Source organism: Triticum aestivum, chromosome 5B (genome assembly GCF_018294505.1).
Source record: "Triticum aestivum cultivar Chinese Spring chromosome 5B, IWGSC CS RefSeq v2.1, whole genome shotgun sequence".
Taxonomy (NCBI): Eukaryota; Viridiplantae; Streptophyta; class Magnoliopsida; order Poales; family Poaceae; genus Triticum; species Triticum aestivum.
In genome coordinates this window covers 21,060,717-21,085,573 of record NC_057807.1, presented here as the reverse complement: position 1 = coordinate 21,085,573, position 24,857 = coordinate 21,060,717, and the positions used below count along the sequence as shown (strand labels likewise).

Below are 24,857 nucleotides of genomic sequence, written 5' to 3'. Positions count from 1 at the left end.
ACTAGAAACCAATTGTTGTACTCCTAGGCCAGAATGGTCTTGTACTACACATTTTTGTATTTGGCTTGGAATTTCTATATCAAGTTGGTGCCTCGTCAGCTAACAGTAATCCTGGGGCTGGTGAGCACAAAGGACATTTTCTGGGAAATGATATCCCAAAAATCCGGTCCTGACAAACTTGGTATCAGAGCCAGGCAGACCATTAGCTAATCCTATCTTAGCCAGGTCGATAAACCTAGGTTAACCAACCCACCAAACCTTAACCTAACCCCGGCCAAGATTCTCGTGCAAGATAGCCACACAGTGACCCCGACACTTTTGGCAGTCGGTGCCCAACCTATCAGCCTAGCATGTCGATCACGCGCCAGTGGCCGACACCCAATTTGTCTCATTCGCAAGCATGCGAAGGAAGACTCCGTCCCCTTTTTCTATAAAAAGGGCACGCTAGCCTCAACATAGCACAGCACAACCTCTTCCCCAAAACCAAGCCATAATGCCTGGCCCCTCATGCACAATGAAACCACGGCAAACAACCTTTGAGGTTTTGTGACCGTGCTAGCAAACCTCACCTGCCGTGCCTTTGCATTAGAAGAGCCCCGGAGTATCTTGTGTATCAAGGACCCATGAGCGGTGAGAGCCGTCAATTCTGGGCCACAGTGCACATCTATGGTAGGGGTCTATCTCCAGAACGCCCCTACAGGTTCACCGGAAGGACAACTTCCATTGAGCCACAAGCCATCCAACTAGCTGCTCGAGAGGCCATAGTTCAACTCCGGCACTTGTCGCCCAGAGTTAACTATCGCTTGTTCTACTACTACCCCGGCCGTGATGGGTATGGTAGGACACCCCAAGTTGCCAATGGATATCACGAGACGGATCCTGCTTTGTTGCATCTGGTGTGCTATGTAAGTGCAGCAGAGGAACTGTTCGATCAAATCACCCTTGATCTGATCGCATCTCGTGGAGAACTAATAAGATGAGCCCCGGCAAGAAGAGAAGATGAGCCCGACGCCAACAACCCAGTCGTGCTGTTTGGACAACCGATCGAGTCCTTGAGGACAGCCCCAGCCATCGACCAAAATGCGTTGGTGTCCCCAGAAGTGCTTCGTCGCCTTTTTGGAACACACTCCAACGGGATTGTGGCCAACAATCCCCGGGATGGTCATCATCGCTACCCCGACCCTGCAGCCCCTCAACCCCCTCCAGCAAATCCCGACGGTGAAACCCGTGGAGAAGCCTCGACGTCCACAAGGCACGCTCGCTTAGATATTAATGAGGTAGACTAGAGTCGCTCGAGTAGTACCGAGTCTTAGTATGTCCACGCCCTGTAATTATGTGATCCTGTATCGCCATGATTAAATGTTGCTTGCTCGTGCGCCCCTATTTTAATAGTAGCCATGCATAATTATGTTGGTGTACGATTGCATTTTAAGGCCGGGCGTAACTAACAAAAACCAACCCCGACAACACAAAGTTGTGCTATGAGTAAACTATTTGGTTTCGGCTAATAGGAGTAAATCTTTCAAACCGACTCTTAGCAAATCTCAAGGACGAGATTTTTCTTAAGGGGGGTAGTATTGTAACACCCCAAAAATTTAACCATGTTTTGTTTATTAAAATTTTGCCATGAGATTTAATTTTTATTTTCTGGTTTTATCTTTTGATTTCAGAACCTTTCTTTCCTTAGATATTGTGGGGTTTTCACCCCAAGTAAAACTTTTCAAAAAGTATTGTTGGACTTATATACTCTCTCGATAAAACAATTCTTTTATTAGTGGAATTATTTGCATAATTATTTCTCCCTAAGCCTTATTGCTTCAAAAATGATTTTTCATAAACTTGAGAGCCTCTTTTGCACCACAACCCTTTGATAAATTTATTTAAAAATCCCACCAAAATTTGGGGATGTTATGTGAGGTTCCTAGATCACTTTTATGCAAAAATATCCTTTAGTCATTTGGAGATTTTGATCTTTACCCCTAGTTTTCAAATCTGGTCCAGATGCACTTTTGCACTACAACCTATTTAAATATTTCTTTAAAACTTCCACCAAAATTAGGGGATGTTAGTAGGAGTATATTATTCATCTTTGTGCAAAAACCCACTGGTGTTCTTTGAAAAATTTGAGCAAACCATCCTCTTTTGCTCTCTGGTCCAGTTTGGCATTTTCTATTGCAACCCCATTTTATTTTGCTATGTTGTCCATGATTCTTTTTCCTGCTTATAGACCACCCTGCAAAACCCTTAAGTCCAGGAGAGTGGACCCATTGGAGTATTTTTGGTCCATGAAACTATGCCCTTTTCTTTCTATCCTTTCGAGGCATCGCTTCAGACACCCTATCGGTGCATTTTATTTCTACTTTGTTATTGCAAATTCATGTTGTATATAAATAACCTGCTTGCATGCATCAGGGATTTTATTTTGTGACTGGCGTTGTGGTCACAGAATATTTCAAAGCATGATTATTGTTTGTTATATTATACCTGTGTTCATAATGTTTGCGAGTACATTCAAAGTACTCACTGGCTTGTCCCTGGCTATTGTCTTGGCTAGATTTTCTTGCCTGGAGAGGAGTGTTGCGATGACAGCCCGGAACTAAGCAATGGTGATAGCAGCCTTGCGAAGATAGGAGTTATCCTGGTCAGCTGTTCCTGTGGGAAATGGAGTCCCCTAAACGCTAAAAGACCACAAGCCGCTTCCGCCATCAACCACTAGAAACCAATTGTTATACTCCTAGGCCAGAATGGTCTTGTACTACACATTTTTGTATTTGGCTTAGAATTTCTGTATCAAGTTGGTGCCTCATCAGCTAATAGTAATCCTGGGGCTGATGAGCACAAGGGCCATTTTCTGGGAAATGATATCCCGAAAATCCGGTCCTGGCAGCTATCCATGACGAGGAGGGAGTAGTTCACCCTCGGGGCTGAGGGTATGTACCAATAGCTATGTGTTTGAGCTCTCTCTCTCTTTCTCTCTCGTGTTCTCTCTATGGCACGATCTTGATGTATCGCAAGCTTTGCTATTATAGTTGGATCTTATGATGTTTCTCCCCCTCTACTCTCTTGTGATGAATTGAGTTTTCCCTTTGAAGTTATCTTATTGGATTGACTCTTTAAGGATTTGAGAACACTTGATGTATGTCTTGCCGTGCTTATCTGTGGTGACAATGGGATATCACGTGCCACTTGATGTATGTTTTGGTGACCAACTTGCGGGTTCCACCCATGAACCTGTGCATAGGGGTTGGCACACGTTTTCGTCTTGACTCTCCGGTAGAGACTTTGGGCACTCTTTGAAGTACTTTGTGTTGGTTGGATGAATCTGAGATTGTGTGATGCATATCGTATAATCATGCCCACGGATACTTGAGGTGACAATGGAGTATCTAGGTGACATTAGGGTTTTGGTTGATTTGTGTCTTAAGGTGTTATTCTAGTACGAACTCTTGAATAGATCGATCTGAAAGAATAACTTTGAGGTGGTTTCGTACCCTACCATAATCTCTTCGTTTGTTCTCCGCTATTAGTGGCTTTGGAGTGACTCTTTCTTTCATGTTGAGGGATTGTTATATGATCTATCTATGTTATTATTGTTGAGAGAACTTCCACTAGTGAAAGTATGAACCCTAGGCCTTGTTTCCTATCATTGCAATACCGTTTACGCTCACTTTTATCATTAGTTACCTTGCTGTTTTTATATTTTCAGATTGGAGTGTGGAGTGGCATAAGCCGAAGGTTGGAGTGGCATAAGCCGAAGTGTGGAGTGGCATGTCAGAAGGTTTCCATGCAAAGATGTCCCGATTCTCATGGATGAACTCAATGAGCACGCTTTCCTATTTGGGATCCAGATTGGCACTGAGACTGAACTCCTTAGATGAGTCGCCTGGAACAAAATCGACAAGTTTGGTGTCATCAGCCGACTTAAACTTCATTATCGGCTCATGATCTATGGTTGGCTTCTTCAAAGATGTCATGTCCGCTGGGTCAACATTGTCCTTGTAGAACTTCAACTCCTCTGTTGCACAAACAGATTCAGCGTAAGCATCATCGCCTTCCTCGCATTCCAAGGCTATCTTCCGGCTCCCATGCAGTATGATGGTACCCTTATGACCCGACATCTTGAGCTGCAAATAAACATAACACGGTTGTGCCATGAACTTGGCATAAGCCGGCCGGCCAAACAGGGCGTGATATGGGCTCTTGATTTTGACCACCTCAAAGGTTAACTTCTCAGCCCTAGAATCATGCTCAACTCCGAAGGCAACCTCCAGCTCAATCTTACCCACTGGGTACGCCGACTTTCCAGGGACCACTCCATGAAAAATAGTGTTGGAAGTCTTGAGATTTTTATCAGTCAAACCCATGCGACGAAAAGTCTCATAATAGTGGATGTTGATGCTACTGCCTCCATCCATGAGCACTTTAGTAAATTTATATCCACCAACCTGAGGTGCCACCACCAAGGCCAAGTGACCCGTATTGTCAACCCGGGGAGGGTGATCCTCCCTACTCCATATAATAGGCTGCTCAGACCATCTCAAATAACGAGGAACTGCCGGCTCAACAGCGTTCACAGCCCTCTTATGAAGCTTCCGGTCCCGTTTGCACAAACTGGTGGTAAACACGTGATATTGCCCACTATTCAACTGCTTTGGATGACTCTAGTATCCACCCTGCTGCTGCTGCTGCTGACCTCCCTAGCCAGATTGCTGATTATAATATTGATTACCCTGAGAGTTTTGAAAATTGGAATTTGAACCGCCGCCTGACCCATGAAAGCCGCCGCCACCTGAGCCGCCGCCCGGCCCATGATTACCGCCGAACATGTTGGAATTCTTGAAAGCCTTCACGATCACGCAGTCCTTCCATAGGTGAGTGGCCGGTTTTTGCGGGGTGTCGTGTCTCGGACAGGGCTCATTCAGCAACTGTTCTGGTGTGGGCTTGACCCCCCGGACCGAGGGGGTGGCCTCCCCTTACGTCGTTGATTGTTGCCCTGTGCATTGGTGTTAGCCACAAACTCCAAGCTACCGTCAGCCTTACATTTATTATTACCTCCTTGATTTGTCGGGTTATGCTGAGGACCCTTGCCGTTGCCATTCTTTTTTTCCTTTCCCTGTCTTTTCATCATTAGACCCGGGGTCCTTGGTACTATCAGAGTCGGCGTACTTGACTAGAGCCGCCATCAGCTGACCCATGTCATTACAATCGCGCTTGAGCCGCCCTAGCTTCATCTTCAGAGGCAAAAAACGGCAATTTTTCTCCAACATTAAGACTGCAGAGCCGGCTGAGGGAGTCCTGGATTAGGGGGTCCTCGGACAGCCGGACTATATACTTCGTCCAGACTATTGGAGCGTGAAGAGACAAGACTCAAGACTCCGTCCCATGTCCGGATGTGACTCTCCTTGGCGTGGAAGACAAGCTTGGCGATCCGGATATTGTATTTCCTTCCTTGTAACCGACTCCGTGTAAACCCTAGCCCTCTCCGGTGTCTATATAAACCGGAGAGGTTGGTCCTTAGAAGGCCGATCACAATTACAATCATAATCATCATAGGCTAGCTTCTAGGGTTTAGCCTCTATGATCTCATGGTAGATCTACTCTTGTACTACTCATATCATCAATATTAATCAAGCAGGAAGTAGGGTTTTACCTCCATCGAGAGGGCCCGAACCTGGGTAAACATTGTGTCCCTTGCTTCCTGTTACCATCAGCCTAAGACGCACATATCAGGACCCCCTACCCAAGATCCGCCGGTTTTGACACCGACATTGGTGCTTTCATTGAGAGTTCCTCTGCGTCGCCACTGCAAGGCTTGATGGCGCCTTCAATCGTCAAAAGCACAGTCCAGGGTGAGACTTTTCTCCCCGGACAAATCTTCATGTTCGGCGCCTTCGCGCTGCGTGTCAATTTTCTTGGCCAACTAGAGCAGATCGACAGCTATGCTCCTGGCCACCAGGTCAGATTCGGAAACCTAAACTACACGGCCGATATCCGCGGAGACTTGATCTTCGACGGAATCGGGCCTGAGCCAGGAGCGCCGGACAGTCACGATGAGCACGGCTTAGACCTGCCGTCGGACAACGCTTGGGATATCACCCCTGCGGTAGCCTCGGACCTAAATCCGAAGCAGACTGCGTTGCCCAAGGACGGGTGGATGGACCCCGCCCCGCGGGCCGCCCACTCATCGGCGGTAGAGCCGAACACAGACCTTACCTCCAAGGAAGCCTGTGACACCGGAACCCCGGACTCGTATCCGGCTATAGGTTCCGGTCCGCACGCTCCCAAGCCCGCCGAGCCTGGTTGGGCTCCGGTAATGGAGTTTACTGCTGCGGATATCTTCCAGCACTCGCCCTTTGGCAACATGCTGAACTCGTTAAAGTCTCTCTCTTTGACAGGATACTCTTGGCCGAACTATGTCCGGCTCAAGTGGGAAGCGGGCGACGAAGGAATTCGTTGCCTACCCACCACCCACTTTATTTCCACGGTCGATGAATTAACCGACGTGCTTGACTTCGACTCCGAAGACATCGACGGTACGGACGATGATGCAGGAGAAGAACAGGAACCACCGCTCATAGGGCGGTGGACAGCCACCCCGTTGTACAATATATACATGGTGGACACGCCTAAGGAGGACGACGGCGACAATCCGGAAGATAAAATCCCCGGGCAAAAACCAAAGCGACGGCGCAGATGCTGCTCCAAGTCCAGCAACAGTAAAAATAGCGACAAGAGCGCCAGAAAGATCGACACCCCAATCAACTTCGAAGGCAACAACGACCATATGGACCCAGCGATGGAGCAGGACAAGCCAGGTCACGCCGAACACAGTTCGGAGCAGACACCCGATCACAATGATCCCGAGGGACGAGTTCATCAAACCGCCCCAGGACAAGAACACAGTCCGGACGATGATGCATTCATCATAACGGAAAAATGCGGGGAACGAGATAACCTCCACAGAAAGCTTATGGCCACCGCGAGAAGTCTAAAGAAGCAGAAGCAACGGCTAAAAGCCGCACAGGAAACGCTCAATCGCAGATGGAATAAAGTGCTAGACACTGAAGAAAGATACGGCGACGATCGCCATACAAAGAGCTATCCAAAACGCAAGTTACTGCCAGAATTCGATGACGAGGCCGTTCCACCAAAGAGTAACACGACCAGGAGGCCGGACGTACCACTTCATAACCGCAACATAGTAGCTACTGACGCCGCGCACGATTTGCGTGAGCACCTGGATAAGAAAGCCGGCGCGGCTAGGTCCATGTACGGATCTAAAAGACACACCCGGCGCGGGATTATGGTCACCAAAACGATCATACCAATCGAATACCAGTTCGAAATAAACACCGGACACAAAAACAGCCAATGGCATGCCACAACACGTCCAGATACAGAGGGGCTGCTCACCCCCTGTGCTTCACCGAAGAAGTACTAGACCATGAATTTCCACAGGGTTTTAAACATGTGAACATAGAGGCATACGACGGAACGACGGATACAGGGGTCTGGATCGAGGATTTTATCTTGCATATTCACATGGCTCGTGGGGATGACCTCCACGCCATCAAATACCTTCCCCTAAAGTTGAAGGGACCAGCTCGACACTGGTTGAAAAGCCTCCCCGAAAATTCAATTGGGAGTTGGGAGGAACTCGAGGACGCTTTCAGGGCCAATTTTCAAGGGACTTATGTCCGGCCTCCGGATGCGGACGATTTAAGTCACATAATCCAGCAGCCTGGAGAGTCCGCCCGCAAGCTTTGGAACAGATTCCTCACTAAGAAGAATCAAATTGTCGATTGTCCGGATGCCGAAGGCTTAGTGGCATTCAAACACAGCATCCGCGACGAGTGGCTCGCCAGGCACCTTGGCCAAGAAAAGCCAAGGACAATGGTAGCCTTAACAAGCCTTATGACCCGCTTTTGCGCAGGTGAAGATAGCTGGTTGGCTCGTAAAGGCACCAGCGACCCAAGCACATCCGAAATAAGGGATGGCAATGGGAAGCCACGGCGTAATAAAAACAAACGTCAAAACAAGGAAGAGAGTACGGACAACACAACGGTCAACGCCGGATTCAGGGGCTCTCGACTCGATCAGCAAAGGAAGCCATTTAAAGGCAGTAAAGAGGGACCGTACGGTCTGAACAGAGTCCTGGACAGACTGTGCCAAATTCATGGCACCCCCGACAAACCTGCGAACCACACGCACAGAGAGTGTTGGGTCTTCAAGCAGGCCGGCAAATTAAATGCCGAACACAAGGTAAGGGAAACACCAAGTGAAGACGAGGATGAACCTCGCCAGCCTAACACTGGGGGGACAGAAAAAATTCCCACCAGAGGTTAAAACAGTAAATATGATCCATGCGACTCACACATCCAGGAGAAGGCACGAACACGCGCTCAGAGACGCGTGCGCTATAGAGCCCATCGTACCCACACCTAACTATTGGTTGGCTGGTCCGATCACCTTCGATCACACGGACTTCCTGACTAGTATTCGGCGTGCAGGATCAGAGGCCTTGGTGCTTGACCCAATAATCGACGGATACCATCTCACCTACGTCCTCATGGATGGCGGCAGCAGTCTCAATTTAATATACCAGGACACTGTCCGTAGGATGGGGATAGACCCATCCAGAATTAGCCAAAGCAACACCACCTTTGAAGGGGTGATACCAGGCGTTGAAGCCTACGGTAGGGGCTCCGTTGTACTGGAGGTAACATTTGGCTCCCCAGGCAACTCCAGAAGCGAAGAACTACTCTTCACCATCGCACCCTTCCAAAGCGGCTATCACGCATTGCTTGGAAGAGCGGCCTTCGCCCGCTTCAACACGGTACCACACTATGCCTAGCTTACACTCAAGATGCCCGGTCCATGTGGCGTCATCACCGTTAACGAAAACACAAAGCGCTCTTCACGCACGGAGGAATACGCGACGGCTCTAGCGGCTGGACTCTAAGCGACCTCCGATACCAAAAAACATGACTGGTCGTTAAGACAACGGACACGGTTAGACGGGTCCGGCAGCCCGGATAAAAGTGAGCCAAGGCGTCGTATATGTAATCCCATATAGGACACGAGGGGCTATAAACATTTAATAAAACCCCACCGTCGGCCTGACCTTATTTACAGGCCAATGCCTTACACTTTTATCATCCATCGCACGCTTACGTCGCACTCTTTTTACACGAGTTTTTCTTTTTTACAGACACAATCGGTGCGATACCCTTCCAGGAAATGGCACAACGGAGACAAAGGCGCAGACGAGCAGCAGGGCCCCGCTCAAAGGTTTCTCTTTAGATTAAGCACCTGTGTAAACCTTTTATATTGCCTCTTGTTGTTTACACATCCCATGGGTACTATACCCACATAGGATACTGCCGTTATTGGCATTTCGCCACGACAGACCGATGCATGTACCTGGAAATACATGGTTTATAATGAAAGGGCGCTCTTCAGCCCATTTTCTGTTACAAAGTCCGAATACCTTCGGGAATGTTCGATGTCACGAGTTTGGCCTTATATGCATCAGCTCCCAATCATGTCTTTGGTCAAATGTTGGGTTTGCCCGGCTCCTGGGTTTGCCGCCTTAAGTTCCGTTCTTATCGGCTAAGGCGGCCAAAGAAGAACTACTGCGATTGTGCCTTGGTTATTCCGGATGAGCACCTCAGTAGAGAAAGCTAAAAACTGATTGTCATGATACAGCGAGAGACTGTTCAACCACTCCAAGACTTATCGGAATCTTTAGGATTCCTCCACATTAATGAAGGACCATTTCCCGGTCATGTACACACGCACCCGTATTCGGATGCACGCGAAGGTACCAGGGGCTACATAGTAGCCCCACCGTTAAATTCCCATGGCTAAGCGAAAGTTTTACAGCTATATAGTCTGGTTGCCTAGTTCGACGTGCGATCACCTCCTTAATGGACCAAGACGTTGGATCAAGTGTGATTACGCATATTTTTCGCGAACACCCCCGCATTATATGCGTGGGGGCTGAAGCCAACGACTCCTAACTTTCGGATTACACATATACATAAAAACGGCCGTGCAGGAGACACAATAATACTTTCAGGCAAAAAGTATAAATATAGCCTTGTAATCAAAATAACATTGTTTTTACAATGATTCGATTTGTCACTCAACAAGACATTCTTCGAGCACTGCGCCTCTATTAAGAGGGCACCTTCTGTTACCTGCTCCAAGTAGTGCTCGGCCGGATCCTGGCCTCCCGCTGGATTCTGGATCGCCACAATGATGGCCTCCATATCTGTCCAATATGCTTTAACGCGGGCAAGAGCCATTGGTGCACCCTCTATGCATGCCGACCTTCTCATGGCGTCGATCTGAGATACGGCCCCAAGGAATTGTTGCACCAAATCAAAGTAACTGTCCGGCTTCGGCTCCTTTGGCCAAAGATGGTGTATTACAGACCGCATGGCAAGCCCGGAGAGCCTATGAAGTTCCGCCATGGCAGCCATCTTCTCACTCAACGGCAGCGGGCGCGTGGGAGCATTGAATTGCAACCAGCAAAGCTTCTCCACTTCTTTATCACCTTAGTCCTCGAAAAACTTGGCTGCACCAGCTGTACTCTTCGCCAAGTCCGCATACGCGTCTGCAGGACTCCAGCGTCCATCCAGGGGAGCATACTTCGGATCCAAAAACTTTGTCCGCAGTAAGTAGGAGCCCCCAGCCGCGATTTTACCGGCCTGTCGAAGCTCCTCCCGCACACCCCTGACTTTGGTCCGCATCTCCTTGGTGGCGTTAAGTGCCTTGTTCAGGTCAACCGAATTAACCTGATTCTCCTTTTCAAGGAGCTCATACCGATTGGCGGCATTTTTCAACTCCACGGCCATTTCGGCTATCTTTTCCTCGCTTCGGTGATGAGCAGCCTGTTCGGCTCTCAACTCTTCGGCCGCCTTTAGGGAAGCCGCATTGCTAGCCCGAGCTTGTTCCTTGGCCTGGGCAAGTTCCGCCCTCAAGGCTTCCACGGCAGCAGCTCCGTCTGCAGTCCAAACATGTCGCATTAATATTATGCCCCTCTCATATTTTCCTATACAACATAATAAGGAAAAGCAGAGCACATACCTTGTGACTCGTTCAGCCACTCGTTCACCAGCGCGATATCGGCATCAATAGATCTGATCTGCCTCCTTAGTTCGGCAACTTCAATGGACTGGTCGGCTGCCGGACCCTTAGATACCTGCACATATGTACAGCGCAATCATTACTTACACAATATGATCCCCCGTTTGCTGCCTAGGGCGGGCAACCAGAGTCTCAGGGGCTACTATCCATATGGAGCACACCTAGCGCGTGCCTCACAGCCAAAAATAGTGTATTTTTCACTACATACCTCAAAGCCTCTGAGCAGGCTCGTAAATGCTTCATTCAAACCGCTTGTGGCGGATGATCTTCTTGAGCATCGTGCTCATTAATGAGCGGTGCTCCTCCGAGAGCGCAGCACGCTCCAGAAGGCCCGTCAGTATGTCCGGCCAGACATCAAACTGTGTTGGACCCTTCTCATCGCCCCCCATGGGAGCCGAACGCTCCGGGCTTAGGGCGGCTGACGTATTAGCTTCCGGCTTCGGCAGATCCGGACTCCTCCGTGACGACATCTCAGTGTCGCCCACCTCATGAGGCAGAGAGGTGGGTGGGGTCTCACTCTCCATCATCTCCAGAGGAAGATCCCTCGAAGACGAACTCTGTTGAGAAGAGCTACTAGCCGGACTACAAAAATGAATCCTGGTTATTGATCTCGAAGAAATGTAGTACTTTTGAATTAATGATTAACTCACAGCTCGGTTGAGGGCTGGCCCGTTGGCGGGCATGACGTGGTGAGGACGCCCGTCGGGGCAGAGCCCCCCGGCGACGCTTTCTTCCCCTGTTTGGGCATCTCTGTCTCCAAGTCTTCGGAGGCGGCCCTTTTCTTCCCGCACGGGGAGGAGGCCTTGGATTCCCCTCCCCGACTATCCTCCTTTGGGGAGGAAGCTATTCCCCCGGTTCGGATGTGTAGTGTGTGAAGTTCGGCTTCACTGTCCTTTCCTTCGTCTTTCCCTGAGGGCATTTTGCTAAGCACCCGACCAAGCATCTTGGCTATGGTAGGACTAGGCGAGCCTTTGGGAAGTGGCGCCGGACACCTGATTCTCTCCGCCTTGCTGAGCCATTCCTAGCCATGGAGGGTTTTTAGAATAATGACTATGACAAATAAAAACGAAGTGTCCGGCTTTAAGGTTACTTACTTGGGCATCTAGGCGATTGCAGCTTAGGCCCACATCCTCGGTGATGTCCGGACACTTTACTTGTGGTCCAAAGAATAATTTACACATCCCTTCGAGCTTCAGGCCGAAGAAGTGCTTAATAGTCCGCGAACCCTCTGGATTGAACTCCCACATCAGGAGAGGCCGGCGTTTGCACGGCATCATCCGTCGGATTAGCATTACTTGAATTATGCTGACAAGGTTAATGTCCTTCTCAAGAAGCTCCCGGATACGGCTCTGCAGTATTGGTACATCACTAGCGGGCCCCCAATTCTGTCCTACATCGGTCCATGACGCCAATTGTGATGGAGGGCCCGAGCGGAACTCGGGGACGGCCACCCACTTTGTGCCTCTGGGAGCCGTGACATAAAACCACCTCCGCTGCCATACATCAGATACTTCTGGGAAAGAACCCTCTGGCCATGGGGCATCGGCGTTCCTGCTTATTATGGCACCTCCGCACTCCGCATGTCGCCCCTCGATCATCTTCGGCTTCACATTGAAGGTCTTGAGCCATAAGCCGAAGTGTGGAGTGACGTGGAGAAAATCCTCGCACACAATGATGAACAACGAGATATGGAGGATAGCGTCCAGAGCTAGATCATGAAAATATAACCCATAATAGAACATGAGCCCCCTCACAAAGGGGTCAAGGGTGAGGCCCAAGCCACGGAGGAAGTGAGGAACAAATACGACGCTCTCATTGGGCTCGGGTGTAGGGATGACCTGCCCTGGAGCAGGAAGCCTGTGTTGGATGTCGGTAGTCAGATATCCGACCTCCCTAAGCCTCGCAATGTCCTCCTCTTGGATCGAGGAGGCCACCCACCGGCCTTGAGGGTTGGATCCAGACATATTGGAGGATCTGGGGTGTTTGAGCTTGGGTCTCGGTTGTTAGAACTCGAGGTGCGAAAAGGCGCAAGGGTGGTGGAAAAGAGGCATAGGCCTCGGCCCCTTTATAAAGGGGGTGAATATCAAGAGTCCTCAGCGTGACCGCTTGAGGCTTATCTAAAAACACACGGAGTCATACCAACGGTCGTCGTGGGGTTGCGCACGCCCATATTGATGGAAGATCCCGTAATAAGAGGAACATGATCTCTGCTTTGGCAGGGCGTGCCAATAAAACCGCCCCGCAACGCGAGTCGAGGTGGGCCAAGAAATACTGGTTCGTGTTGGGCCGGGCCACGATGCAAGGGCACGACGTATGAAGATTGCTAGCAGATTAGATTTATGCTGTGTTCCCTGCGATAGTATGTGAGGATCATCTCGCAGATCAGGACACGGTCTAAGTGTTCGATAATTGCTTTGGAGTATTCGAAGATGGAACCCGCCTTGCAATGCCGAAGACAATACTGCGCGCCGGACTCATCGTCATTGAAGCCTGGTTCAGGGGCTACTGAGGGAGTCCTGGATTAGGGGGTCCTCGGACAGCCGGACTATATACTTCGTCCGGACTATTGGAGCGTGAAGATACAAGACTCAAGACTCCGTCCCGTGTCCGGATGGGACTCTCCTTGGCGTGGAAGACAAGCTTGGCAATACGGATATTGTATTTCCTTCCTTGTAACCAACTCCGTGTAAACCCTAGCCCTCTCTGGTGTCTATATAAACCGGAGAGATTGGTCCTTAGAAGGCCGATCATAATTACAATCATAATCATCATGGCTAGCTTCTAGGGTTTAGCCTCTACGATCTCGTGGTAGATCTACTCTTGTACTACTCATATCATCAATATTAATCAAGCAGGAAGTAGGGTTTTACCTCCATCGAGAGGGCACGAACCTGGGTAAACATTGTGTCCCTTGCTTCCTGCTACCATCAGCCTAAGACGCACAGATCGGGACCCCCTACCCGAGATCCGCCGGTTTTGACACCGACACCGGCATCCATCTTATCAGACGAATGTATTATGGCCTTGACCCGGTGCACCCAATGGATTGTGGACTCACCCTTCTCTTGCTTGCAATTAGTCAAACCACAATTGACATGGGTTGCTTGCATGTATCTTTGAAGTTCTGAATGAACCGGGCTTTTAACTCTGCCCATGAACCGATGGAATTAGGCGGCAGCCCCTTCAACTAAGTGTGGGCAGTCCCATCCAACATCATGGTGAAGTACTTGGCCATTGCAGCGTCACTGACCTCCAGTTACTCCATAGCCATCTCGTAGCTTTCAACCCACGGCCCAGGCTGTAAGTCAGCCATATAATTAGGCACCTTTCTGGGCCCTTTGAAATCCTTGGGCAAACGCTCGTTGCGCAGAGCCGGCACCAGACAGGGGACTCCTACGGTCCTGGTGGTCGCACCTGCCTCAATAGAAGTCATCGGATAAACCGGAAAAGGCTGGTAAGTCGCCAGCTGAGCCGCCTGCTCAGCCGCCTGTTGAGTCGCCCGCTCGGCCTCTTGACGTATTCTACCCTGATCCACCAGGTTAAGAGCTCCATCGCGCGCCAGGTCATGCCCGTGCAGCTGGTCACGGCGCCCTTGCTTGAAACGGCCGCTGAATCCATATGCCTGCTATAACTTGGGCTCCGGCTTGGACAAGGGGTTGAATGAATCCTGTCCCGGCTATATGAGTATGCCTCCTGCTGTGCTAAAGTCGTCTGAAGAAGTTCTCTGACCCTGCGAGTTTCAACCGCCGTCGGAAAGTCCTTCTCCACCGATAGAGCTGCCAGTCATGCCGCCGCAGCAATCATGTTCTCCAACGGGTTAGAATAATGACCCGGTGGTATTGGTACATACTAAGGTGGAGCAGTATTCATCCGGGGAGGCTCAATCGTACGTGGCTGAACCGGCGTCCCAGCCCCGGGTGTTGCAACCCGGTATACCTCTGGCGGGTTACTGGGCCCTGCTCCGGGCGTTCGAAAGAGATTTCGAGGGTCATAAACCGGAGGCAGACGGGATTGACTCTTCTGGTACCTTCTCCTCGTGACCTCGTTGGACGCGTTCTGATCCATCATGAGTTGGAAAGCCTGCGACTGAATCTGCTGAGTCTGGGCGTCCAGAGCCGCTCGCTCTGCAGTTATCCTGACATCTTCCGCCGCTAGGTCTTCTTTAGCATGTACTATATCCAGCTTTAACTGCGCCACTTCCGCATCATGTTGAGCTTGATCCGACGGGTTGACTGCGGCGGTTAACAGAGCTGTCATCTTATCCATGAGATCCATCAGCACCTGAGTCGGCGGGCGCACAGGGCCTCCTGCCCCGGCTGCCGCTGACCCGGAGGTTATCGCTGCCGCAGTTGTAGAATTTTGAATGGGTTGCGTGCCAGCCATGAAGATCCCAACTCTGCTCGGCGGCTCAAGGAGGTCCGGAATACTACTGCCATCGGAACAGCCCCCAAGCCCGCCGTCTTGCAATTGATACAATGAATCCGTCTCACCCATGGACGACTCACCATCAGAGTAGATGGTCGTCTCACCAACCGACACAGATCCATCAGGAAGTTCCTCTCCATGGATGCATCCCACGAAGGCACGCTTCACAGCAGGCTGCGCCCGGGCGGGTCTCGCATGCTGAGCCGTCTCGACGAGGTCGGTACAGATGTCCGGATCAGGGCCCGGCTCGCCGATCTTCCCGATGAAGACGTGGATTCCGCCGAAGGGGACCCGGTACCCATACTCAATTGAGCCGGCCTCGGGACCCCAGCTTCCGTCGTCGATGTAGATCTTGCCGCGACGACTCTTGGTCATCCGGCCCACAGTGTATCCCTTGAGCCCTTCGAAGCTTCCCTTCAAGACCTTAAATCCACCGTGCGCTGGCCCCACGATGGGCGCCAACTGTCGTGGAACTGTCACGTCAGATGTCCTAGTGAAAGGACTTAGTCGTGGAGCCATCGCAACTAGGAAGCTTAAAGGGGTTAATCGAGACAAAGGACACGGGGTTTATACTGGTTCGGCCCCTTACGGTGAAGGTAAAAGCCTACGATCCAGTTTTGAGTGGGATTGCTTATGACTCGATTACTAGGGAGCGGAATTGCTTGACCTAGCTTTCGATCTGATCTTACTTGCCCTGAACCGCCGTCGGGTCGTCCCTTTATATACAGAGGTCGATGCCTAGCGGCTCTCAGAGTCCTGGCCGGCTCATAAACAGTGTCCGGCTTGGTCTCTAACTATTCTTGCCTTACAATACAAGTCATGTATATATGACGGTGTATCTCTACGGGCCTTTAAGTCGCCTCTGGGCTTTGGGCCCTTACTGAACCGCCATCTTCCACCTTGGTCTTGGGCTTCAAGAATATTCATAGGTATAACCCGGCCCCTCCTGGCCGGGTCATACATAATAGTTATATCCCCAACACCTCCCAAATGTAACTCCAACGATCTTGTGTGCGTATTACGTAACACGTATGCGTCCCTCCAAATGGGTAAGACGCTTCTAGCAATCTTCTTACAATTCGACAGTTGTGAATGCTCGCCATGGGAGTGGGCCGAGGAGCGGGTAGCCAGCCGGGCGCAAACTTGAGGGATAAGTAAGCAAGCTTGCTCTCGTCCATTTGGAGCCTTAAAATGAGGGACAAAACTTGACCAACTTACATGTATATATTCCTAGCTCACCTGCTCGCATTAAATTTTTATTTATTTCAGGATTTTCGGTGATGCGCAATCAATGAAAGAAGATGTTTCCGTCGATGACGAGGCGCCTACGACGTGACTTCGTAAATCGCAAAATGATATGACGGCCCAGTCTTCTGGAGGTGCTCATAGGAATAAGGTGTGCGCGTGTGTTCATATGAGTGAGTGTATATGCGTTTATATGAGCGCTTGCGTTTGTACTGTGTTTAAAAAACGATGTTTTACGTGCGTGAATTAAGATAGAGCGAAACCCGGCGTCCAACCCATCAGCATTCAGCATGAGATAAGTACTCCGGTCAAAAGCAGCTAGCCGATGTTGCTTCCACCGCTAGAAATTGAAAGAAAAAACCAGGGGCCGCCGGATCGGCATCATGTCCATACCTACATACGTAACGTGATGCCACTAGCACTAGCACTGCACCGCACGATTCTTCTGCAGCCGAAAGAAACCTCGAGGCCACGCCGATCCGGTATCCAATCCCAGCCCACGCGCACGAGCAGCGGCAAAGTAGTATCTGTATCTCGCAGCCCAACGTACGCCGTAGCCTTAGACAGCTATAGACAGCATTATCACCACCACGGACGGACGCACGACGCAACGGAGGCAGGCCACGGGTCCCATGTCCTCTCCACCCTATATTTTACCCGCGCGCGCGGGGATCGCAGCACCAAGGCGGCAGCAGAGTTTGAGTCCCACTCCACTTCACCACGCACGCGCGCGCATGGCCGTCGGCGTGCGCCTACGGCCACGACGGCGGCCGCCGGCCACCGTCTATGGGTCCGTTCGACGACGACAACGACCGAGGCCGCCACTGTCCCATCTTCCACGACCAGTGTTGCATCATCCACGGCGTCGTCATGCCGCCTCCGCCTCCCCCTGCCCTGCCTCCTCCGCCGCCGCCGCTCTTCGGCCTCCATTCGGGCCGCGCCAGCTCCAAGGCGGCAGCGTCCCGCCACCCTGGCCTCTGCACCGAGGGCCTCGGCTCCGAGAGCTCCGAGAGCTCGGGCGACCTCGACCTCGCCGGCATCGTGGCCGACGACGACGACATTGAAGACTGCAAGACTCAGCAGCAGGGGCACTCCGACGACGACCAAGAGGAGACGCCGGCGCCGGCAAAGGCAAGGGGCGGCAAGAGGGTGTTCCCGCCGCCCATATCGGTGATCGGCGCCGCCGGGAAGCCGTGGCAGTACCTGAGGGCGCAGCGTGGGGGCGGCCGGCTGGTGCTGCGGGAGGTGAGGATACCGTCGCGGGAGCTGCTCCACGCCTGCCGGGAGGACGGCCGCCTCAAGCTCCACTTTGCACACCCGGAGCAAGATGATGATCAGGAATGCAACAACTAGGAGACTGCAAGAGCACTCAAAAGCCACAACAGAACAGGGTCCTAAGAGTTTCTTGGTTTAATAAGTTTGTTTGATTGAGTTGTCATCGTCAAAGAGTCCTAAGAGTGCCATGGCCATGACACTGTCCTTCCTAAACTAAAGAGATGTAAATATCGAAACAAAATTGGTCAGTTTTTGCATCCATCATAGTCAATCTACTGCTACTTCCTCTTCAATCTGTCTGTCGAAAGAAGCAGATGCACGGGTCAAGGATTCAGTTACAAGAATCGACAAAAGAAAGGCGCGTTTGTCCTCGACATAGTTGCAACGATGCTCCCCAGCTAAGGATGAGCGTGTATACAGGCTGCAAAGCACTCTAGCTAGGCTCACAAGAACCCTGCCTGCACTTGGTTTGATGAAAAAGTAATACAGCACATGTGACAGTTGGTTGATAGGTCTACATTACAGCCAAAGCAAATGGTATATATATCTTGGAGGTCAAAGATGCTGATTCTGCCAATTATGATCCACCTATTGATTTTCAGTAACTAAAATCAGTAACTGTAGGGGTACCACCTAAATGTTTCAACAAATGCGATGCATCATTATTATATTGCTTTGATCCCTCATCTTCATACTTGTAGGAGCAAATATTCTCTTACATGACAGTATTTTATTAATGCTCTATTGGTGGAAAATCACCGAGTCGCAAACACGGGGATACGTTGCAAAGAGGCAAACCATTTCTTTTGCAGGGGGAAGCTAGACTTACGGACCCTGTGTTTTCCCAGTATAGCATTCTGGAGTTCATGTCGTCTTCATAAAAGTGGAACCTAGGATGATGATGATGTCTTGCCATCCAACGTCAGTAGCACTTTGTATAGATCAGGACGCCTGTCCCTGAATATCCCCCAGCCGTGTCTCGTAGATTTGATCTCGTCCAAGTCAAACTCTGCCACGAGCACCTCCTCGTCTTTGTCATTTGCAAGCTTCACGATTTCTCCAGTTGGCCCTGCACGCACACAGTTGTCGTACATAATGATCATACCAGTCATGCTTCTATTGTTGCACCTTCCTCTGTAATTTTAAAATACAAACAGAAGCTGGATTACCTGCGATGAATGAGTTCCCGTAGAATTTTATGGTGCTGTTCCCATGCTCAGTCTCGACAGTTTCCTTTCCTATCCGGTTAGAAGCAACAAGAGGAACCTGTTGGGCATATTCAAAAGTGAATCATCACACTGTTGAGCAAACTGGTAGAATCATTTCGAAATACAAGAAATATATCTTTTAGATTCGTGATGAAAGAAGATACGAGTCCATTATAGAATAACTAAAAGTACCAAGTTAGCACCGGCATGGCCTTGCATGACACGCTTCCAGTGTTCGCGGGAATCCAGGTTCATATCCTGGGGTTCAGAACCAATAGCAGTGGGATAGAACAATATCTCCGCCCCCTGTAGCACCATAGCCCTTGCGGTCTCTGGAAACCACTGGTCCCAACAAATTCCTACCAAGGCATGGATGACAAGGTCACTAATGATAAGCAAAGCTGCAAATTTACTAATCTGTCACGCTGATCATTAACAGAGCTACTGTGACGAAATTACATAAAAAATGGTATCTGTGCAAATGAAAGTAACTTACCAACACCAATTGTTGCATACTTGGTTTTGAAAGCCTGCATCAAGAAAAAGTAGGTTTACTAAGGAAGTTTCTAATAATAACAATGATAGCCACAGCTACAATATGTACATCTTGTTTAACCGAAAGTGGTATCTTATACAGATACTGAATAATGTTTACCTTGAATCCAGTGTCACCCGGGTTGAAATAAAATTTCTCTTGATAACCTGACAAAAGAAAGCATTTTATCTATATCAGATAGTCCACTTACAGAATTTATAATGTATATTAGGCAAACACTGCTGTATAGTCATACCTGGTCCATCTGGAATGTGTGATTTGCGGTATAGGCCAAGATCGGTGCCATCAGCATCAATAATGGCCACGGAATTGTAATGAGCATTGCCCGCTTCTTCAAAGAAACTTACAGGTATTACAACATCCAACTCCTTTGCAAGCTTTTGCATTCTACGGACCATAAAAAATGAAATGAATGTATAAATATTACAGATACCGACTGAAAATATCACTAGCCAGCAGTCCACATGCTTAAAGCACAACAAGCTACCCTACCTCATTATAGTCGGGTTCTCTTTATAAGGCTTGGCACGCCCAAAGAAATCCATCCTTTGAGCCTGACAGAAATAGTGCCCCTCAAATAGCTCCTGCAGTATTTAACAAATGTCAGTGGAGAATCACATCGTTTTGCTGTGAAACTAAAGGCAGAATATCAATATACATCCGAATCCATATGCCTGCCATGCATGTCTTGAAAGAAATACTGCAAGCGTAAATCTTGTCACTCATCAATGAACATCACATTTCTTTATCATATGGGTTTACCTGAATGAGGACAATGTTCGCGCCTTTCTTATGAGCTTCTCTAATCAACCTGAAATACAAATGATCAGGAATTAAGGCTTATGTTCTTTGTGTTCCCAGTGTGACAACTAAAAAATAATAGGAAATAGCTTCCTTTCTTGTCGCTGTGGATAATAGTTGCATGTGCATGTAACTATGGAAAAATATAATTTTCACAAGAGAAGTGATGTACATACAATTGTTACAACATAATTTTGCTACAATGAATGAACAAGCATATAGCAACTTCATAAAGTGGCCCTACACATCTAAAAAAGATGACTAAACACAATTATCCAATGCTGATTAGCCTCTTCACAAACAAATCAAACACAAAATCACATATGTGTAGGTGTAGCACTAACAAATAGTCCTTAGGAAAGGTGAACTACGAACCATGGACTCTGGTTCTGCACTGTTACTTTTCATGTAAATATGATTGCTAGCAAAGAGAAACGGTGGCAAGAGAACTAATCCTGACATCAAGGGTGATTACTTATCAAAATCATCACTACAGAGCTAGAACAAAATATCCCCCAAAGTCATAATTAACACAAGTAGAACAAAAATTCCCAAATTCAGATATCAATACCACTGATATAGAGCTTGAACAGAATTTACTAAAATAAAGTGCTATACAGCAGCCTTAGAATCCGGCAAAATATAAAGACAAAAGTTGCACCTTGAAACATAGATCATAACAGGCTATTAATACAGCAGGAGCAACTGATTGCAATTGATTTTTTCTTTAATCTTCACTGCATTGGATTATACTCCAGGTGATATTCTATTTATGACATCAGTTATTTGAAACAGCAAAAAAAGAGAAGGTTTATTCTCATGGTCAGGTCAGATCAAGAAAGTGGAAGGCATAAAGGGTGGCAACAGCTTGTGGAATATGAGAAACACTAATTGGTATAAAGGTCATTAGGTCTAGTAAAAAGTAAGTTGTGGTCAGGAGTTTGCAATTATTCCCTAAAAAGGCAATTCAGATCTAGTCTGCAGTTACAAAGTACTCCCTCCATCCGGAAATACTTGTCATCAAAATGAATAAAAGGGGATGTACCTAGATGTATTTTAGTTTTAGATACATCCCTTTTTGTCCATTTTAATGACAAGTATTTTCGGACGGAGGGAGTAATTGAGATCCAAGAGATTATGTAGCTTCAATGTCTAATTTAGAAATAGGAGTAGTCAAAAAATGAAATTAACGCAAGCGCAGCCTAAAACCGAACACAGCTAGGCGATGGTAAAATCCAGGCCTGACGCAAGGAACTATAGCACTTCATCTCAGGCGTACTTAGCAAGATCAAAATCCAATCACCGCAAATCCTGCAAACCACAATACTCCTCTCTGAAGTAGTTGGAGGTCTGGTTCCTTGGGTAGGTTCCTACTACTACTACAGACAAGGGGGGGGGGGGGGGGGGGCGAATCCATACCTCTCGGCGGCGGCGACGTTGTCGGCCACCGTGTCGGTGCAGGCGAACTGCACGGCGGCGACTGCCACCTTCCTCCCCGCGCCGGCCATCTCCCCTCCTCACCTACCCCTTCCTCGGCCCGCGCTGTTCCGCTTTGCCTGCTGCTTTCCTCTGACTGCGAAGAGATGTCAAAGATTTTAAGCGCTGAAGAAAAAGGTAGCCGCCACGGGGCCCACATGCCATGCCATGGAGGAATCCAAACTGATAGGGAGCGGGTCGAGGTTACCGGCGGAGAAGGGTGCGGCGGCCGGCGGGAGACGGGGTTCCCGGCGAGCAAGCGAGCGAGGGAGCTCCTGCCGGCGGCGGCGGGGAGGACGAGCTCTACGCGGATCCCGGCGGCGCGAGGAGGTGGGAAAGCAAAGCTGTCCCGGCGGCGGTGCTGTGATGTGGCGGAAGTGTGCAGATGGGAAAAGGAAGGCGCCTTTCAGGAAACCCGCTTTCCTTCGCTTTATACGGTAATTCCCGAGCTGCTTTTCCTTTGTTGGTGTAGTACAAATAGGCGGGCAGCCGTGGACCGGTTTTCAGTTCCGGCCATGGTTCAATGCCGGCATTCTGGTACTCGTCGGCGGCGGCGAGAAGGCCGACGCGCCGACGGTCTTTACCGGTCTATAATGGCGTCTTCTCCAACGGAAAATACTCAAATTTTCCTCTTTATTTGTTCATCCGGGACACGTCAGGAGGGAGGACACCATTTTAACATGACACCCAAGGCCAAGGGGCACCTCGCTCTATGTATCCATCCGTGCTTTTTATTTATTTCACATTCAACTGAAAACGAGAAAAAGGTTACTCACAATTCAAATGGAGGGCGGAGTGGGAAAGATAGCTGCCGCCATTGGAGGGGGGGAGTCCGAACAATATCTAACGTCGTAGTAGTCGGTGGCAGGGTATCATCGAGGGAAGCTTTTTGCGGGGACTCTCAAAGTATTCTTCTTCTATGGGGCGTCGACGATGTTCGTCTTTCGGCTTTGTGAGGAGGGGCGGTAGAGTGAGCCCCCCCCCCCCCCCCCCCCCGGGATGGCTCGCTCATTGGTTCATTATAGCAGCGGGGCAGAGTGTTGATCAGTCATCGACCAACACATGATAGGGCCCCAACAAGACTCAGTCTTACGCCACAAGACGGCTCAGCCCTACAGGATGGCTAAAAGTTCACAAGTCTCTTTAGATTACTTTAATTTTCACAAGTATGCATCTAACTAGGAGGTTAGCTTGCACATCAACCAGAAACATCTTTCAGCTAGCACCTTGAGCACAAAGGGCTACAGTTAGCAAGCATCACGAATAAATCAACAAGGCATCATCCATGGCAAAACACCAGAGACCTACAACCATCAAGCATGAAGCAAAAGCCCACTAAAATCCAAGCTCTAAACCAACAAAGATCACCACGAAAGCCAAATTAGAAGAGTAACAGTGGAACAGAGCACAAAGGCTGGGCATCACAGAGCACATGAGAGTTATCAGGAGGACAGAAGAGAATTGCCGAACCGCCGTTGTAGTAGAGGAAGGTGAGGAGCACCTGAGTGCAGCCCCTTGTTTTCCATTGATCCGAGCATTTTTGTACACATTCATGGTTATCCCGATGGCTTTCCTTACCTCGAGCTCGGCGGCACCAGAATCGAGCTTCGAGAGCTCACCCAACATGCGCTCTGCCGCCCCCAGCCTGTTCCCACCTAGACCTCGCCTGTGTTGGACCCAAGCACCGCTGCCCCCGGCCCGTCCACGCCTCGACCTCCACCCCTCCCCGAGCTCCAGCGCTGGCTACTGCCATGCCCGTTCTGCGAGGAGGAGGTGGAGGCGGCGAGGGAATGGAAACGAAAGAGGGAGCGGTGGAGACACGTGGGTGAAGGCGGCCTAATGACAGGAGGGCGGCGCGGGATTGACCATGCCCTTGCGTGTGAGGGAAGTGGGAAATCGAGATGAGGATTGGGGCGGCGGCTGCTGTTGTAGTTTCTTTTTTCTTGAACTGCAGTAGGTTTTACTGAAGCTAGCTATCGGGCGGTTGTGATCGTCTTTTCACTGTGATCGAACGACCAAAGTCTGTATCGTCTGCGAGCGCCACGTTCATGGACCAAAGAAGACACATAACCATCCACCCACTTACAGGTGGGACCTATAGCGAGAATTACATCCCGGATTCACCGAGGGGCTGCAAATCCTGGGAGCTTAGTATCTAGACTGATAACAACTCCAACTTCCATGGTCTTGCACCTGAATCATGCTATACACACATTTTCCCTCATTTATCAGGATTACCGCCGACGGCAAAAAAGTTGGGAACAATCATGCCGGGAGAGTAATGTAGCGTTGGTGTGGTGTAACACAAGCAAATTTCATTGTCTCTTAATTAATTAATTAATGAGGTAAATCTTTTGCCTCAGTTTAAAAAAAGAAATAAAAAAGAAAAATAGAACTTGAAGAGATTCATGTGCACACGAATTTTGCAGAGCTAAAAGAATCAATAGTCCTCCTGCAAAAAAGTAAAATAAAGACAAATCAATAGTCCTCTCACACAGAGTAGTCAGTAGCAACTACCAACAAACAAAACAAAAAAAAATCTGTCCCATTTTTCTCTCACGCCGAAATTGGAACAGAATGCAGCAGCAGCAATCCTGAAAATCGCCAACGAGTGGAGCATCATCAGCGGCAAAAATCCACCACTTTCCTCACACCTCGACACTGGCCTCCGTTCCCCGCTGGTCTGTCTCTCCGTCGCCGGCCTCCCTTCCGCGCCG

The 24,857-nt window shown here is 49.4% G+C and overlaps 2 protein-coding genes across 2 annotated transcripts; one reads left to right on the top strand and one right to left on the bottom strand.

Moving 5' to 3' along the window:
* The first annotated feature begins 17,369 nt into the window (after window positions 1-17,369).
* LOC123110171 (protein FAF-like, chloroplastic) lies at window positions 17,370-18,682 on the top strand. Its single transcript, XM_044530643.1, has one exon. The coding sequence runs from the start codon at window positions 17,611-17,613 to the stop codon at window positions 18,175-18,177; it is 567 nt and encodes a 188-aa protein (XP_044386578.1). The 5' UTR covers window positions 17,370-17,610; the 3' UTR covers window positions 18,178-18,682.
* A 55-nt stretch (window positions 18,683-18,737) lies between these two features.
* Window positions 18,738-22,583, bottom strand: LOC123110170 (N-carbamoylputrescine amidase). Its single transcript, XM_044530642.1, has 10 exons — window positions 22,349-22,583; window positions 22,084-22,237; window positions 20,626-20,674; window positions 20,356-20,447; window positions 20,099-20,250; window positions 19,963-20,009; window positions 19,804-19,837; window positions 19,500-19,666; window positions 19,269-19,365; window positions 18,738-19,168 (listed from the first exon to the last, which is right to left on the bottom strand). Exons 2-10 carry the CDS (start codon window positions 22,170-22,172, stop codon window positions 18,990-18,992), a joined length of 906 nt encoding a protein of 301 aa, XP_044386577.1. The 5' UTR covers window positions 22,173-22,237; window positions 22,349-22,583; the 3' UTR covers window positions 18,738-18,989.
* Window positions 22,584-24,857: the final 2,274 nt, after the last annotated feature.